Consider the following 17051-nt stretch of genomic DNA (forward strand, 5'->3'; position numbering starts at 1 on the left):
CATGAAGCGTGTGGGAATTTCAACACTGGCTAGGGTGACAGAAAAACCACCAAGATTCCTAACAGTGCTCGACTTCCTACTAAAGCTGCCACTATTCATCAGACTTCCTTCAGCTGCAGAGAGGGAAAGGAGAGGTCAGAATAATGCAGTAAGATACACACCGCTGCTGACAAGCCAGCATCCAAAAATAATCTAACCATCCAGTGCATGTGAGCCCCTGCCTCGAATGCCATGAAACAAATCACAAGACTTTACTTATCCAAAACACAGATCGTGCGGCAACCTCACCTATTTGGAACACTGCTGAAAATCACAAAGTGAAAAAGACTTCTGAGCAGTAAAGACAGGTGTGTCCAAGTTTGTGCACAGCAATCAAAGCCCTCCCCAAGCTGTCAGTCCCAGCTTCCACTTCGACCAGACGCTTTTAACTATAGTGATAAGAGCCAGCATTTATTAAGCTCTATGATGTGCCAGGTAAGTATACTTCATTAGTACCTCATTAATCCTCACAACAACTCTAGGACTGGCGTTATCTCCATTTTACAGGTGAAGAAACTTAGGCTTAAAGAGGTTCAAGAACTTCCCTTTTATAGGAAAATAAGTCACTAACCAAGGGTTCGGCCCAAGCCCCGACTAACTCCAGAGCCCACATTCCTCGCTGCTGGTGTGTCCTAGTTCCAATAAACATGGTCTCCAGTTTCCTACCACAAAAGAAAAAAAGTCATCACAGCCATTGCGTATAACAGAAAACCAGTCTCCTGTTACAAAACTGATCAGAACAAATCAGAAAAATTCCCTTAAGAAAACCGTACTCCACTGTACAAGGATTTGCCTCATACAGGACAAAAGCATGTGAAAGCTAACAACAGCTACGCTCCTGAGAAGCTGCTGAGAAGCTGCAAAGCAGCCTGGTCGTTTCCATTCCACTGGTTCTCAAAAACTAGTTTCTTACCAAGTTCACATTCAGAATGCGCACATCTCGAAAGTGTGATGGACCTAGGGCCCCTCAGCAAAGGCACAAAAAGGGAAGGGCCCTGCCAGATGATCACTGACCTTGAGAAGAATGGAGCGGCGGTCTCTACAATGAAGCTCTCATAGGCCAAAATGCTTATAAATGTTCACATCAACCCTTCACTGCTTACAAGGGCTCTGAGTCAAAAACCGAAGTTGTTATTCTCGGTTTAATTTTATCCAGCCAGAAGGGCAAATTCCAAGAGGCAACATAACATCCCTAAAGGTTCCAAAACACAATTTCCTTCTATCACATCTGGCACCAAGTGCTAAAAAGACATAACACAATCATTTTATTTCCTCCAAGTCGCTCCACTGGTCTAAAATGGACACTTAATACTCTGTTTTCTCCGCTAAAATAGAAAATCTGAGGGGAGAAATTCATTTGCATCTACATATTAAGTGGGAATCCATGTGTATCTTTGAACAAAATTTACCTTCTTTTAAAGCAGAGAGTTGTATCTTTAACACAGCCTAGTACTGACAATTTAAGTTTTGTCTTTCCCCTGGCTTCTCCAAACTTCTCTCTGTGCATGTACTGAAAACAAATAATACAGACTTGAGGCCACAGTCCAAACCCAGCTCTGGTACCTACAGACATGAACTTGGGCTTGCCATTTAACCTGAGCTTTGATTTCCTCCTGTGTGAATGGAAACAATACCACCTCAGTATGAGGATATGAAGAGAAAAGGGTGTAAACACCTGGCATACGTATTCAGTAAATGGGAGTTGTTACAATTGTTGGACCCAGCAGAATCTATGCTTCTTGATTCCTTTCTTTTTTCTCCTCCTTTCTTTTGATGACCAAACAAAGAATTCCAACATACTACTTAAGAGTTGCAATGATTCAAGATTCTGAGTAGAATAATTTCTGCTTCTCTCTCAATCCTGTTTCCCACATGAAACTAAATTGAACCACTCAGGAGGCTTCTCAATTCTTTTTTTTTTTTTGTGGATCAGAAACTCCTGCAATTAGCAACATCCAGGTTGGTCCTAATTCCATTTAACTTGGACTGCACAGTAATATCTGAAGTCATAGAAAAAGAAACGGCACTTTTCTGTTAATAGGATTTGTTTTCTACAATGCCTTAGGTCCTGTCCTTTGGTGTCTTTTCTTCTGCAATAGAAAGTACTTTGAACCCACTATAAGACCAAAAGAGTAGGGCTTCCCTGGTGGCACAGTGGTTGAGAGCCCGCCTGCCGATGCAGGGGTCACGGGTTCGTGCCCCGGTCCGGGAGGGTCCCACATGCCGCGGAGCAGCTGGGCCCGTGAGCCATGGCCGCTGAGCCTGCGCGACCAGAGCCTGTGCTCCGCAACGGGAGAGGCCACAACAGTGAGAGGCCCGCATACCAGTAAAAACAAAAAAACACAAAAAAAACACCAGTCCTGAGAAGAGAAATAACCTAGAGGACTCCAGTAAGTCAGGGTATGCAAAGAGGAATCATAAAGAAACCCTCCCCTCAAAAAAAGTGAATGTTTTCCTTTACTTTGGGAAGCGACCTGTATGGTGGTAGGGAGAAGGCAGGAAGCACAGAACGGAGAGTACTCATCAGCTATGTCCCACAGCTCCTTTGCCTCCGTATCGTTACAGCAGCTTTCTGAACTCCACAAGAAAAACACAGAAAGAACAAATACGGAGATAATACTTCAAAGTTTTTGTTGTTGATCCGGGGAGAACGAGCATAGTTGAATGGAGAAGAGGGGAAAGGGTTAACAGTAAGGTACAGCCCACGTCTGGATGCGCTGAATCTGGACATGGATCTTTTTTTTTTTTTTTTTGCGGTACGCGGGCCTCTCACTGCCGTGGCCTCTCCCGTTGCGGAGCACAGGCTCCGGAAGCGCAGGCTCAGCGGCCATGGCTCACGGGCCCAGCCGCGCCGCAGCACGTGGGATCTTCCCGGACCGGGGCACGAACCCATGTCCCCTGCATCGGCAGGCGGGATCTCAACCACTGCGCCACCAGGGAAGCCCTGGACATGGATCTTAAAGTGGGTTACAGGACATGACGAGATTTCCACGTGTATGTTCTACTCCTGACCATGCTGAGTTCTCAATGTGTATAAGCTGTTGCCTTCATGGGCAAATTTACTGGATGAGTGATTAAAGGCTGTCCAACCTGACCTTTACAATTGGATGAGTAAATACAATCTCTTTGTCCGCCTGCCGATGCAGGGGACACGGGTTCGTGCCCCGGTCCGGGAAGATCCCACATGCCGCAGAGCGGCTGGGCCCGTGAGCCATGGCCACTGAGCCTGAGCATCCGGAGCCTGTGCTCCGCAACGGGAGAGGCCACAGCAGTGAGAGGCCCGCGTACCGCAAAAAAAAAAAAAATAAATAAATACAATCTCTTCCTTACTGACATCACAGATTACTACATCGTGACTCAGGGGTCACTTGCAGACTGTAGAAATCACAAGTGTCCACGCTATGAATGCCAAAGTGGCTACTTTCAAGGGCCAGCCCTTACTGAGGCTGAGAGGTGAATAATGATGACACATTTCTAGAGCCTTTGTGGCAGGCATCGTTGAAAGGGCTTTATACTTATTAACTCAGTTAATTCTCACAGCAAGCCTTGGAGTAGGGCTCTTACAGCCACTGTTACCTCCAACTCTGCAGACGAAGCAGACACCCAGCTAGAATGTGGTGGAAGCAGAGGTCAAACCTGGTAGCTGGCTCAGCCTGTGTTCTTACATGATGCCACACTACCTCTTCTGTGGAACGAACAAAGAAAGGAAAACAGGACAGAAAGATCAGTGAATGTATCTGCTAGACCCACCTGAAACCAGGTCAAAGCAAGCATCAATAAAAGAGCCCAGGGAAAGCCTAAAATTGTTTTGGAGAGGCAAACAGAGGCTGAAAGGACAGAAGCAAGAAAACAAAACACATCTACCCCCCAGGAGTATGGCCGCTATGTGGGGAAGAACTCGGGGGCTTCCTCAACACCAGCTGAGAGTTCACCTCCTATGACTCACTCCACTGCGTCCTCCAAGGCCTTAGTCTCTGGGTGTCACCCCGACCAACCCTCGAGAGTTCAGCAGGAATCTTCGATGTACCACACTCCAGGGAAGGCTCCAACCGCAAATAACACTGCTATGTACAGTCTGGGCTACCCAGTGCTTCCCCCTTCAAGAGCATGTCATCCTAAGAGCCCCCCTTACACCTCCTTCTCCTTCACCCTCAGTACCCAAGTCCTTCACCACCAAATCCGATCAGTACCGCCCATTACATATGCCCACAACCCATGCTCCTCTCTTACCTCCACAGCACCACCCTGGTCCAAGCTACCATCATCTCCCACCCGGACCACTGCAACAGCTTTGCACCTGCTCGACCTGCATCTGCCTCTTTCTTATGCATTCTCCACCTAAAGTGGCAGTGATCCTTTCACAGCACGGTCTGCTCGGGATTACTGGTGGGAGGAGGGCAACAACCTGATAAAGCCTGCAAGGAGGCCCTGCACAGCCTGGTCCCCACCTCCTGGTCCACCCTGCTCTCCCACCAACCTCCTCCTCAGTCTGCATGTTGGCCACACTGGCCTTCCTTCAGCCTCTCGTACCTGCCAAGCCCCTTCCTATCTGAAGTCCAAGTTCCTTCTGCTTGGAATGCGTCTCCTTTCCCTCCTTGCCCTGTGAATCTTAAGTATCCATTGGACCTCAGGACAAGGGTCATTTCCTCTGGGGAGCCCTCTCTGTTTCCACGTTCTTACAGCCCTGTGTATCTCTCCCTCCTAGCACTTGTCATAATTGCAATTTCACATTTATTTATGTAATTATTTAAGTCTATCTCCCCACAAATCTATAAACTCTTTGAGGGCAGGTCCTCTGTCTGGTTTTTTGCTTGCCATATTGTCCCAGAATCCAATACAGGCCTTGCAAACAGTAAGTGCTCAGAAGATTTCGTTGAGTAATTTAATTAAGAATGGCTTTAGGTAATGAGAGGTTTTTTAAAAACACTCCAGCAGGAACCAGAGAGACACATGGGAGGGAGATTACGAGACAATATCTAGGCTTGGGCTTTGACGTGGGTGGCATCACCAAATGCTCTCATCATACTGTAAAGAACATTCCATTAAAGGCTGTCATGTACGTGGTATTAATCCAGAAAGACTAGAAGTCATGAAGCCTGTCCAGTAAGAACTGCAGGAGAGCAGGTGCCGTGGATGGGCCTGGCATCATCCCAGGATCTCCCAGCAAATTCAACCAGCATCCAGGGACAGCTGCCTCTGCACTAGCCCTGTTCTCTGGAGCAGCAGGAGCTTCTGAAACTGTCACCTGGTTTCGGGGAAGGGCCCGGAGTCCGCCTTAGCCCTTTGCTCCTTCTATCCCACTACCCTTCAACCCTGATCCTCCCTGCCCAGCTGCCTCATCAGGAAATGGTCACCACCGTGCTTCCAGAGCCATGACACGTGGGGCAAAAGTCCTTACTGACCCCAATTAAGTATCATGCTCAATGTGTAAGAAAAGAGCGCTAGCAAAGTACAGTTCTCTAACAATCAAGCAGAACTGGTTCCACTAGTTATGCTGACAGACTTTTCTCTGCAAGAGGCCTGAAAAGGAACTCATTTGAAAATGATGCAAATTTTCAACAAATGGGGCGTTAAACGCCACCCCTGTGGTTTGTGCAGCACCTCCTGCTACTCCATCTGAGTGTGGACAAAGCTTGCTATTATGGCACAAAAGAACAGCAGAGACTGCGGGCACTGGTCAAAGAACGCCCAAGTCTTCAAAACTAGGGTATCTCAGTGGCCTGAATTCAGTTAGAACAGCGGCATGAAGATAAATGGAGGGTAGTTCTGCCAGAGTGCGAGGATCAAGGTTGGGGTTTTTGGGTTAATTCCTATTTCAACATTTACCCCAATGCTATGGCTACTTTTTTATGTTTGTTTCTTTTAGCTTAAAAAGAGGGTAAAGGGCATGAACAGCAAGTCTTCCAGTTTCCGCACATTTTACCCCACAGGTCAAAAGGACCTACATCTGTTCCTGCTGCCGTGGTGAGTATCAACAATTCCCAGGACACGCAGCTGCCACTGCCCTCACATCTAAGAAACTCGCCCCGTGCGGAGCCAGAAGCACTCCTATTCTGGCCACGTCTGTGCCAGACGAGACGTGAGAACTGCCACCCATTCTCCAGCAAGCCTGTGGCCCAAAGGAGACACACCCACTGCGACCCACCTCATACAGGTGGCCCAGCAATTACGAGGTGTCCATCTGATCTCCTCTCAGAACTACGTCTCTGAGAAGGCGTGGCCCAAAGCACAGGGTTCCCATGAGCCTGTGCAACGAAACCAGTGAGTCAACACTCGAGCCGTATGTCTGGTTACTCAGAGGTGCAAGATGATCCACTGCCAATAGATACCAATTCATTTCAACAGCTCCTGAGTAACCTAACTACCAAATGCCCGGTGTAAAAAGATGAAGAACTGACTTCTGCCCTTAAGATGTTTAGACAGACAAAAAAATAATAACTGGAAAACTGGGCATTCAGTGCAATAAACATTAGACACCTGCAGAAGGTTATCTCTACGCATCATCTCACTTAATCCTTACAACTCTTAACTGCCATTACTGTTCCCATTTTAGAGATGGGGAAAATGAGGTTGACCAAGGTTAAGTGAAGCGAGGCTTGAGCCTGGGTTTGCCTGTCTAGAGCCATGCCCTTCACTACAATAAGCCTGCTCCTGTCTGCCGACCATATCCTCCCCAAGGACACCGTTTCCTCTCCCTGGCCTTTCAGACACTCTTTCACTGACCGAACTGTCATTTCTTAGGCACCTGCTGTACCAGCACAGCAAAAGCAGATGTGAACACAAGGCACAGCCCTGACCTCCTCAGAGTACATGGGAGTCTGACCACAGCACAAGCAACAGTAATGACTCGTGTACACTGCTACGCTGTGCAGGAGGCCACAACAGCAACACAGCAGACACACCTATAACCGCATTCGGAGACTGCTACCCTCAGGAAGTGTCATTTAGAGCCCTGAAAATCAGCAGAAATGCGTCTGGGCCAAACGACCAACACTCTGGCTGGCTGCCCTTCCTCATCTCCTTTCTGGGCAGGGTCCACAGGACCTCTGTTCCTTGGAGAAGCTCTCCCACAACATATGCTGACAACCCTCCTCCCTTCAAATGTATCTTTACTCCAGATCTCTCTTCAGAGCTCCAGATCTGGACCCCAAACAGCCTCCTGGCCTCATGCACTGTAATGTCCCTCAGATCCTCCAAATTCACATTTCTAAGTCAGCTCATCATTTTCCCCCGCCCCTCGCCGAACCTGCTGTCCTTTGGACTCTGGCCCTACCGTACACCCAGCAGTCATTCTCAGCTATCCCCTGCCTCTCATGATCCTGTCTGCTCTGCTTCCTTAACAGTTCCAGAGTCCGTCCACGCCCGTCCTTCACTGCTGCTGCTCTTCCTTCCAGCCGCCAGCATGCACCTTGCGCACCCCCACGATCAGTCTTGCTCCCGCCATCCAGCCCCCGGCGCAGCCGCTGGACCCCACAGTCCGCTCTCCCCTGTCCCGCCCACCCAATTCGTCCAGTCCACTGTCCACATAGTTCAAGTCCTCTGCAAAGCTTTCTCGGGCCTTCCCTGGTGGTCCAGCAGTTAAGACTCTGCACTCCCAGTGCAGGGGGCTCAGGTTCAATCCCTGGTCAGGGAACTAGATCCTGAATGCCACAACTAAGAGCCCACATGCCATAACTAAAAGATCCCGTGTGCCACAACTAAGAGCCAGCTAAATAAATAAATAAATAAATAAGTAGGGCTTCCCTGGTGGCGCAGTGATTAAGAATTCGCCTGCCAATGCCAGGGACACAGGTTCGAGCCCTGGTCCAGGAAGATCCCACATGCCACGGAGCAACTAAGCATGTGCACCACAACTGCTGAGCCTGCGCTCTAGAGCCCACGAACCACAGCCACTGAGCCCGTGCGCCTAGAGCCCACGCTCCGCAACAAAGAGAAGCCACGGCAATGAGAAGCCCGCGCACCGCAACAAAGAGTAGCCCCCGCTCACCGCAACTAGAGAAAGTCCACGCGCAGCACCAAGACCCAACGCAGCCAAAAATAAATAAATAAAATAAATAAAAATTACTACCTAAGTATGTGATTAGTGGCAGGTATTACTGACCTTTCCCACACCTCTCCGTTAGCTGGCTTCCTGAAACACATTCTAGTCTCATGAATAGGGCAGGGGCACATTCAAAGACAGACTTTAAATCGTAAGCCTTATCACTGAGGATAGAGACTAGAGACTAACTGGATCTATCTACTGTCCTAGTCTAGGAAGCTAGAGAAATCAAAATAAGATTTGTTCCCTGGAGCTGATTCCCAGGGCTGCTGGTTCCCTGCTCCTGGCCAGGGGGCTCCGCTCCCTTCCGAGCCAGCCTGATCAGGTACCAGCTTTGCCACTGACCACAGCTCCACTCTACTAACCTTACACTGCCTTGGCAGTTGGATACAAGCAACAACTACTCTGACAATAAAGCATGTCAGCAGCACCTGAAGCCAGGGGAGCAGACATGCAGTAAGAGGTGAACTAACGATCGCTGTCTGGACTCAAGGTTCCAAGAGCACAGATGCGGAGCAGGGTTGGGACCTAGTCCTTAAGGACTCTGCTGTTTACTCATCATGCAAATCAGTTCTCAGTCACAATACATGTTCACTTCACAGGGCGAGCTGGGAACTCTCAAGAGCACTTCAGACTAAGCATGTTACCTGCAAAAATATATGTCTAACTCAAACACGGAAATATATAATTTGCTGGAGGTTTTACTATGTCCTGTTTCACATGTTCTACGTCATTTATTTTGACAACAGTCCTGTAAGGAATTTTCATCCCCACTTTACAGATAAGGCCAATCAAGCTCCAAGAGGTTAAATAATGTGCCTGGGCTCACAGGACTAAATAGGTGGTGAAGCTCAGGACTTCTGATACCAAGCTTAGTCCTGATTCTTAAACTGTGTTTTGTAAAAGCTTTATTAAGACATAACTCGGGCTTCCCTGGTGGCGCAGTGGTTGAGAGTCCGCCTGCCGATGCAGGGAACACGGGTTCGTGCCCTGGTCCGGGAAGATCCCACGTGCCGCAGAGCGGCTGGGCCTGTGAGCCATGGCCGCCGAGCCTGTGCGTCCGGAGCCTGTGCTCCGCAACGGGAGCGGCCACAGCAGTGAGAGGCCTGCGTACCGCAAAAAAACAAAACAAAACAAAAACAAAAACAAACAAACAAACAAAAAAAAAAAAATATATATATATATATATATATACACCATCAAGTGTCCCTTCAACTGTAACAAGTCTCCAGGACAGGGAAATAGGCAACAACCTCAGACAGCACCCTTACCCCAAGAGCTAAGCAATACTTACTCATTCTTGTAAAAAATAAAATACAGTATGTGTGTGTGAAAAAAAAAAAAAAAAACTTACTCATGTGTCATTCTAAGTCCTTTTTCTCACATTTAGATTTATTGCTTTTTTCCCCTACCTCAGATTTTTTCTTTTTGAAGGAAGAAAGTAACTGCTCACCAAGATCCAAACTAAAGCCCTCACCTGTTTTGACAGCTCATCATTTACTGAACAGCAGTGAAAGGTTTACTCATGCTTCTTAGCAAGGATCACTCTTACCAGGCATTCCCCAGGCCTTTAAATAATCCAAACACTTTAGCACATTCTCCCTATTAAGAACCTCAGGCTAGAGAGTAAATGGTAAGACCCACCGTAGCAGTGTAAGCCTCAGAACCCACAGATCTGACCTCAACAAAAAGCTGGCTTAATTCCAACAGAGAGGGTCTGCTCGCTTGTTGGAACGGAAGCTGCCTAAGGAAGCAAAGAGCAGCTGGAGACACATCATGGGGAACAGCTGGGCTTCAGGTGTCCACACAGGTCACCAGTTTACCAAACTAAGCGCCACAGTGACAGCGAAAAGGGGTATTTTTAGGCAAAGCATCTCAGGCCAAAGCAGACTCTTGGGGCACAAAGACCAAGAGTAGAGTCAGCAATCACACTGAAGTTCCTCACCTAGTTCTCTACCTCAACTCCCCCAAATCACTCTGCAGGAGAAATAAAAACGACCTCTGAGTAAATGAAGTCCACAATAATGTATTTTATTTTTGTTTCTTTGTACTTCTTTGTAGCACATACCACAATCAGTGCCCACTCTCCTCCTTCCACCACTCCAGCCAGAATGCTAGCTCCTTGCAAACTCATCTCTGCATCATTGTCTGGTAAACTGCATCATGGACTTTAACTCTTTGTTCTTCTTGTAGCCAGGCCCTTGGTCATGTGACTTTGCAGGGACTTATTTTGGTTAACATTTGCCATCTTCAATGACAGGGATGTAAACAAAAATTAAAAGTGATATATTTGGAATTTATAACCCTAAGTAAGTATAAAAGAAAGTTAAATAAATGTTCAAATGTTGTATTCTAAAATGTTGTATTCTAAAACATCTAAAAAAAAAAAAAAATGACCTCTGAGTGAAGCTCCCACCAGCTACCCTCTGAGGCCCTCTCCAGGGATGGCCCTGGGCCACAGTCCATTCAGCCCTCTCTGAAGCCAGCCTGAGCTCCACAAGGCCACACTGAGTGGCCAGCACTACAGCCCTGCCCTCAAGGAGCTTACAGCTCTGTTGGGGAAATACGAGCCACAGACATAGAACAATTATACACAAAGGAGTAGAGAATAAACACTCAAATGGCATCACCAAAACCCAGAGCTACAGACAGCCTGTATCACGGCTAAAAGGAGGACGGCAGCTAGTTACGAGCAAAGACTTGAGAATGCAAAGAGGCTGAAGTAACAAGAGCCTTCGGTACTGCCTGGTCTGGGGCTTTTCACACTGTACCTCTCATACCCTCTCTCTTCTGGTCTTTCTCTATTGTGGGGTTTCCTTTATTATTTCATTTGAAATAGCAGTTCTCCACAGGGGCTGAAGGAAGAGATCATAGTTAACAGAAAGAACACAGGTCCCTGCTGCAGGTCCCTGCTCCCACCCTGACACACACACACCCTTCCCCACCCCTGGGGCCTGTCTCAGTCTCCAGAGCAGCACTTGGGACAGTGCATTTTGAAAAAGTTGTTCAAGAACCACGCTGTTTAAAAAAAAAAAAAAAAAGTTCCTTGCACAAAATATGTTTAAAAACACTTGCCTATGGGCTTCCCTGGTGGCGCAGTGGTTGAGAGTCCGCCTGCCGATGCAGGGGACACGGGTTCGTGCCCCGGTCCGGGAAGATCCCACATGCCGCGGAGCGGCTGGGCCCGTGAGCCATGGCTGCTGAGCCTGCGCGTCCGGAGCCTGTGCTCCGCAACGGGAGAGGCCACAACAGTAAGAGGCCCGCGTACTGCAAAAAAAAAACAAACAAAAAAAAAACACTTGCCTAATCCAACTCTATAAATCAGGAAATGAGACCTAAAGAGGTTGAAGGGGCTCCCTCAAGGACACACAGAAAAGAAACAGCCAGAGCCCAGGGCTCCCAAATCCAAGCTACTTATCTTTCAACAAACCAGAAGCAGTCAGAACCTGGGGTTAGCCTGGAAAGTGCGTTAATATTTGGACCAGTGGTAGGGGCAGGGGGCATGGAGGACTCTTAATAGGAAAATGACACGTGAAGGCTGCGTCCAAAAGGAGCCTGGCCGTGATGGGAGGAGTGTCTCGGGGAGGGGGATGCAGAAGGGAGCAGTGGCAGGTGGAGAGACCAGGTAAGCAGCTGTGGTCGGTGGTCCCGGGCATGAGAGGAGATGCTAGCAGGAAGGGTGGCAATGGAAATGAAGACAGACCACCACAGAGGCCCCTCTCAAAGGGCACCCTGGGGACTGCGACTGGTTTGGACCACACGTGACTGGGGAAGGAGGGGGCCACTGGCAGCAGCTAGGAAGGTGGGAAGTGGAGCTGAACTGGAGTTTCAGGCCCAGGACCTAGCATGCTGCCCAAACCCCAGGTCCTCCTGGAAGCCCTTGAGACAAGGGAAGATACTGTTACAGGAGGACGGAGAGGGAATCCATAAAACAAGTCACTGGAAAAGAAATCGGTACCGGAGGGGAAATGGAAAGGGCGCCCACTGTAGGTATGGCAGGGTCCAATAAGAGGGACAGCACCCCTGGCTCCAGACACAAGCCTCTGAGAGTGCAAGCGAAGAACAATGCTCGAAGGGAACGTAGGTCAAGTCTTGCCATTATCGGGACCTGCTCTGCTGGCCCAAGAAACAAACACATGAATGAAGACACACAGCTGCAGCTTCTGGGGTGAAGAGTAACAGCAACTACAGCAGTTAACATTTCATAAGTGTTTAGTACACGCCGAGTTGTGCTGACTTAGCAACTCTCCACGGATTGTCTCACTTAAGACTAACGTCACTTGTATGGGTTACTTTCATTCCCATCTCACAGGTCAGGAAACTGAGGCTCAGAGAAGTTACATACCCAGCTTAAATCCATACAGCAAGGGGCAAAGCTCTAATTCCAAAGCCATGCTCCTAACCCGCATATCACACTGAAAGTGAAGAGGGCAGCACTGGAATGTGCACAAGCGCTAGAGGAAAGGTGTCAGGGAGCAGTCATGGGGCTGTCAGAGTCTTATCACTGAAGCTAACTGATGGGACCAACAGCAGCTGCAGAAACACATGGCGCTGCCTTCTGTGCGTCCCCTCCTGGTCCCCCTCCAGAGCTGCTATGTAAATACCAGGTCAGCCGAGTAGCTGGCAGGGAGCTAAAAGCCTTGGGGCAGTAGCTTTTCCATCATCTTGGAGCAAGAGGAACTGGGGCAAATGAGAAGCTGCCTACAGGCTCACCGAGAGCCAGACGGACGCGTAAAGCAGCATCTACAGAAAGTAGGGAACAACAGGCGTGTCCCAGTGGTGCCCCTGGATTCTACTCTTCAGGACCTGCCTCACTTGCACCTCCGCGCACACCTTATACAAGGGGAGAGGACAGATGGTCTGACCACCTGGTCCCCACGCACCTGTAAGCCTTTCAAGTTGTGCCTCCTGCCTGCCCACTGCATCCTCCCCCACCTCCCCAGAGCGGAGCCCACGTCAACGCTGCCCTTTCCAAGTCCCACGCAACCTTCCAATGAGGCCAGATGCTGCTGAGAGGCAGCAGTGGGCCCTCCTCCGTGCCCAAGAGCGTCGTGTGCTCCCCGCTCATCAACAGGCAGCACCTACCTCTGCACGTCACGGCCATCTGTCGACCTGCCATCTCTCCAGCAGAATGTCAGCCTCCAGAGTGCACAGCCTGCCAATTTTTTTTTCACGCCTAATTCTAACACAGTGCTTAGCAAATGGTAGTGACACACTCAGTAATTCTTTTGATGCAAGTTCTTGTTAATAATAATAAAAGCACCTAGCAGTTGTTGAGTATCTGCCACGTATCACGTCCCAAGCTGGGTGTACATGGTATTTCTTCTCATGCTCAAAATAAGCCTGCCGGGAAGATGGGCATCCAGCATCACAGGTGAGGAAAGGGAGGCTCGGAGAGGTGAAGTCACACTGGGAAGTGGGTCTCAAGGAATTAAAGCAAAACATGAATTCAATTTTATATATGGAGAAAAGGTAGGAACACAGTGAGATTTTTCGTCTAAAAAACTGGGATCATTCCCTTCAAATGTATTCTCAGAAATCTTAAAAAACTCTCTCAGCAAAAGCAAAAGGAAAAAAACCCCAGCAGCTCAGGACTACTGCCTAAAACAGGGGTTGGCAATCTGTCACAAGGGAAAGGTAGACTTCAAAATATTTCACCACTGTGGCCAGCGCTTTCATACACAGGCCCTGCTTTTCTCGTGGCTGAAGCCATTCTCTCCCCCCAAAGCAAACAAGCGACGGTTTAGATGCCACCTCTGAAAGGCTGCCCACCAGCCAGGTCTACAAGGAATGACGAAGGGGCACAGGAGGGAAAAGCGTTTACATATATAATCAAAACAGCACAGTCTGGCAACTGCCTTTGATGTAGGTAAAGAGAATTATTACTCCCAGAGGTAATTTGATTTTATTTACTCGTATCTTAAGTAAGTCGTTGACCAGATGTGATGGACAAAATCTGGCCTATGATAGAGAGGCTCAGAAATGAGGGAAGCGAAAAAATAAGTCCACAGAAAGAATCTAGCAAAATGTCAAAGGCCAAATGTTAACAATGAAAAAAGTCAACTGCTAAATGTTCTCATTAGGTTTGGAATTTAAAACATAATCAAATCATTCTCAAACGTATAAAAGAACAAAGAGAAGAAGAAAAGAAACTTTCGGAGATAGTGAAAAATACTCTAAGGAAGAGTTACCACAGTGAACTTTCCCGGCATGATACCATGGCAACAACCGCAACAACTAAATATTCCACTGTCATTAACACCTTAGCTGGGAAAGATCCTGTATTCTAAGATTGACGATTAAGTACTTTCTGAAACCATCCAGGTGGCTCCTGAGTAACAGTAACAATGAAAGCCCACATCTCCTGAAGGCTACCCAGGTGCCAAGCACTCCGCTGAGGGCTTTGTGTGCACAGTCACAGTTCAGACTCATAAATGTTCACATATACCTATCAGATAAGATGGGTATTATTATTCCCACTGTTCAGGTAGAAATATGACCAAGGCTTAAAGGACTGGCCTCACACACAGCTAGCAAGGGAGAGCAAAGACAAGTGCTTGCTCTCCTTGGAGGGTGACGCCCAAGGTATGCAGAGGGGATTAAGGAAAGGGGGAAGCCCTGCGGCCCTTCCGGTTCTCGGGCAGCTTCGGTCCCTCCTGGAGTCCCTCTCCCATTTCCACCTCCTCTCTTCTGCCTTCCAAAGCAGCAGAATATTAGAGGTTAGCAGAATTATTCCAGTTCAGTCCTACCTCCTAATCTACCTCAAGAAGTTTACTGTAAATGATTCATTAAACTGCAAACCCACTGTTCTCCAAATAAAGCACATAAGAAGTCACAAGCTTAACTTGATGGGAAACTGAGGGAGGCTTCCTGCTGGAAAAACGACTCGAAGTTTCTGCTCTGCTGAAGCGAATCAGCGGTGCCACCTTCAAACACAACAACCGCAGGGCAGGCTATAAATTTTTACACATATTATGAGTGCAACCATATAAGACACAGACAAAGCCTAGACAACTAAAAAATGGAAATAACTGCTTTGGTTAGGGTAGCATAATTACGGGTAGTTTTATTTTTCTAACTTCCAAAGTCTGCAACATTGTCTTTATCATAAAAATAAGGTATACATCTTTTATAGTGATGAAAAAATTTTCTGACCCCCTAAAATTGAGTTCTCTCTAAAGCACGCTGTGACATAGCATGGCTTCACATGGAAGCAGTCAAAGGATATCAAACATTCTGTTGAGGATGTTCAGAGAAGGATCTAGAACTTTAAATTTCTAAGCATGCGTTCCCCACAGCCTAAGATTTTGACAGCAGTGCTGGTTTTAGCTTCAGAGACGGAAGCGGGGCGCAGAGAGAGGCTCGCTAAGACGGGGGCTGTCTGTGTGGCAGCTGCTTGATGGGCTGCAGGAAGTGTTGCTTGACAATAGCCTCATGACATCTTTGGTGCTCTATCTGCAGAAGCTGTGTGGTGTTGGATGGGACCCAGGGAGATGCCGCAGGAAGCACATGCAGGAGAGAAAAAGCGGAAGATTTGGACAGATCGTCAGGCTCAAGCCACAGCTAAGAAAGTGGTCATTTTAGGAAGAACTTTGAATGTCCTTTAATGGCCTGTTAAATCACTATGGATGACCTCTAAGCTGAAGGAGAAAATTCTGCCATTAAAAAATTAGTTTGGAATGGAGAAAAAGTTATACAGTCTTAAAGTAATGGGTCTAGATTTTGCTTTAAAAGGTATTTTTTACGGCTAGGACTGAGGAAGGAGGTCTGTTTTAGGCTAAGCCAATCTCCTCTCGTCATCGATCCATCAAAGTCATCAAAATTAGCGGTCCAATACGAGAGGGTTCCACCAAAAAATAATCTCAATCATTTCATCTGTTTTGGATCCCCAACATCTTAGAATAGTGCCTGGTACTAGTAGGTGCTGAATAAGTATCTGTTGAACAAATTAACCGTATCGCCAACGAGCCCCATATCTGCTCACAATCCCCTGGTGGAGAACCTAAAAAAGCCAAGAAAGAAACCGCTGCTAGAGAACACGAATGAGAAAGCACTCTAGCGTGCAAACACCAGGCATGCCTATAAGCATGTTTCACTAATGATATTCCCTGCATTCACAAATAGAGGGATAAGAGAATGGCCCTGGAGTCAGAAGGCCCTAGTTTAAATTCTGGCAGCAACCTTCACCAGCTGTGACCCTGAGTAAGGTGCTTCTCTGGGTCTCACTTTCCACATCTACACACAAAAAAGAGAGGTAATGGTAGTATCTGCCACATAAGACAGATGAAGATGAAATGAGATAAGCAGTTTCTGGGACACAGAAGTGCCTAATGAATACCAGTGAATTCTTGGTTTGTTTATTTTGATATATACCTGCAGTCCTATCTCTGGGAAGAATTAAGGATCATGGGTTCACTTCTCCCCACCAAAAGAAATGGCCTTAAATGAGGAAGAGGCAATCGAATGCATTCTTTTCCCTGAGGGATCAATAAGAAGGAAAAAAAATCGGCTCTTAAATCTGGGTTTTTTGGACCCTTCTCAATCTTCATGTCTCTTCTTGCCTTTTCTCCCCACATCTATATAAAACCTTTCCTGAACTGCTGTGGGTCTGGCTTAGCCACAGGCACTGCTGGCCTCCAGAGACAGCTCTTAACTCTGTTCTACAATAACACTGTACCCCGGGCAGGGCAATCAACCCCGCTGGGCCTCATTCACATCAACATAACAGAGGAAGAGTTCAGGGGTGGAGTGGATCATATTTAAATTCTCTTCCAAGTCTGAAAATCCACAACTAAGTAATTAATAACTATTATTAGTGCATTCAAGTCAAGCACTGACCTAAACTCAACTAGAAAGTACATCTTAACCATATTTGGAATACCACACAAACATGGGCAGAAGTACAGCAAACTCTAAAAGCTGAATTTTTCCTGGTCTTAGTTTCAGAGAACAACACACAAGTACCCTGAGG

The 17051-nt window shown here is 47.5% G+C and overlaps 1 protein-coding gene across 6 annotated transcripts in view; it reads right to left on the reverse strand.

The window, feature by feature from the left end:
- MTMR12 (myotubularin related protein 12) overlaps window positions 1-17051 on the reverse strand; it is a 79871-nt gene that overhangs the window by 58737 nt on the left and 4083 nt on the right. Inside the window, exon 1 of one of the 6 annotated variants that reach the window (XM_089908736.1) lies at window positions 13166-13336. The exons of 4 other annotated variants lie outside the window; for them this stretch is intronic. In XM_089908736.1, the coding sequence (XP_089764862.1) occupies window positions 13166-13199 (34 nt within the window). In that variant the 5' untranslated portion in view covers window positions 13200-13336. Of the gene's footprint in view, window positions 1-610; window positions 5332-13165; window positions 13337-17051 lie in introns of those variants that run through there. One more of the 6 variants, XM_089908737.1, reaches the window with a different exon arrangement.

This window comes from Delphinapterus leucas, chromosome 3 (assembly GCF_059928025.1).
Source record: "Delphinapterus leucas isolate spDelLeu-1000000601 "Yukka" chromosome 3, BTC_Dleu_Yukka2, whole genome shotgun sequence".
Lineage (NCBI taxonomy): Eukaryota > Metazoa > Chordata > Mammalia > Artiodactyla > Monodontidae > Delphinapterus > Delphinapterus leucas.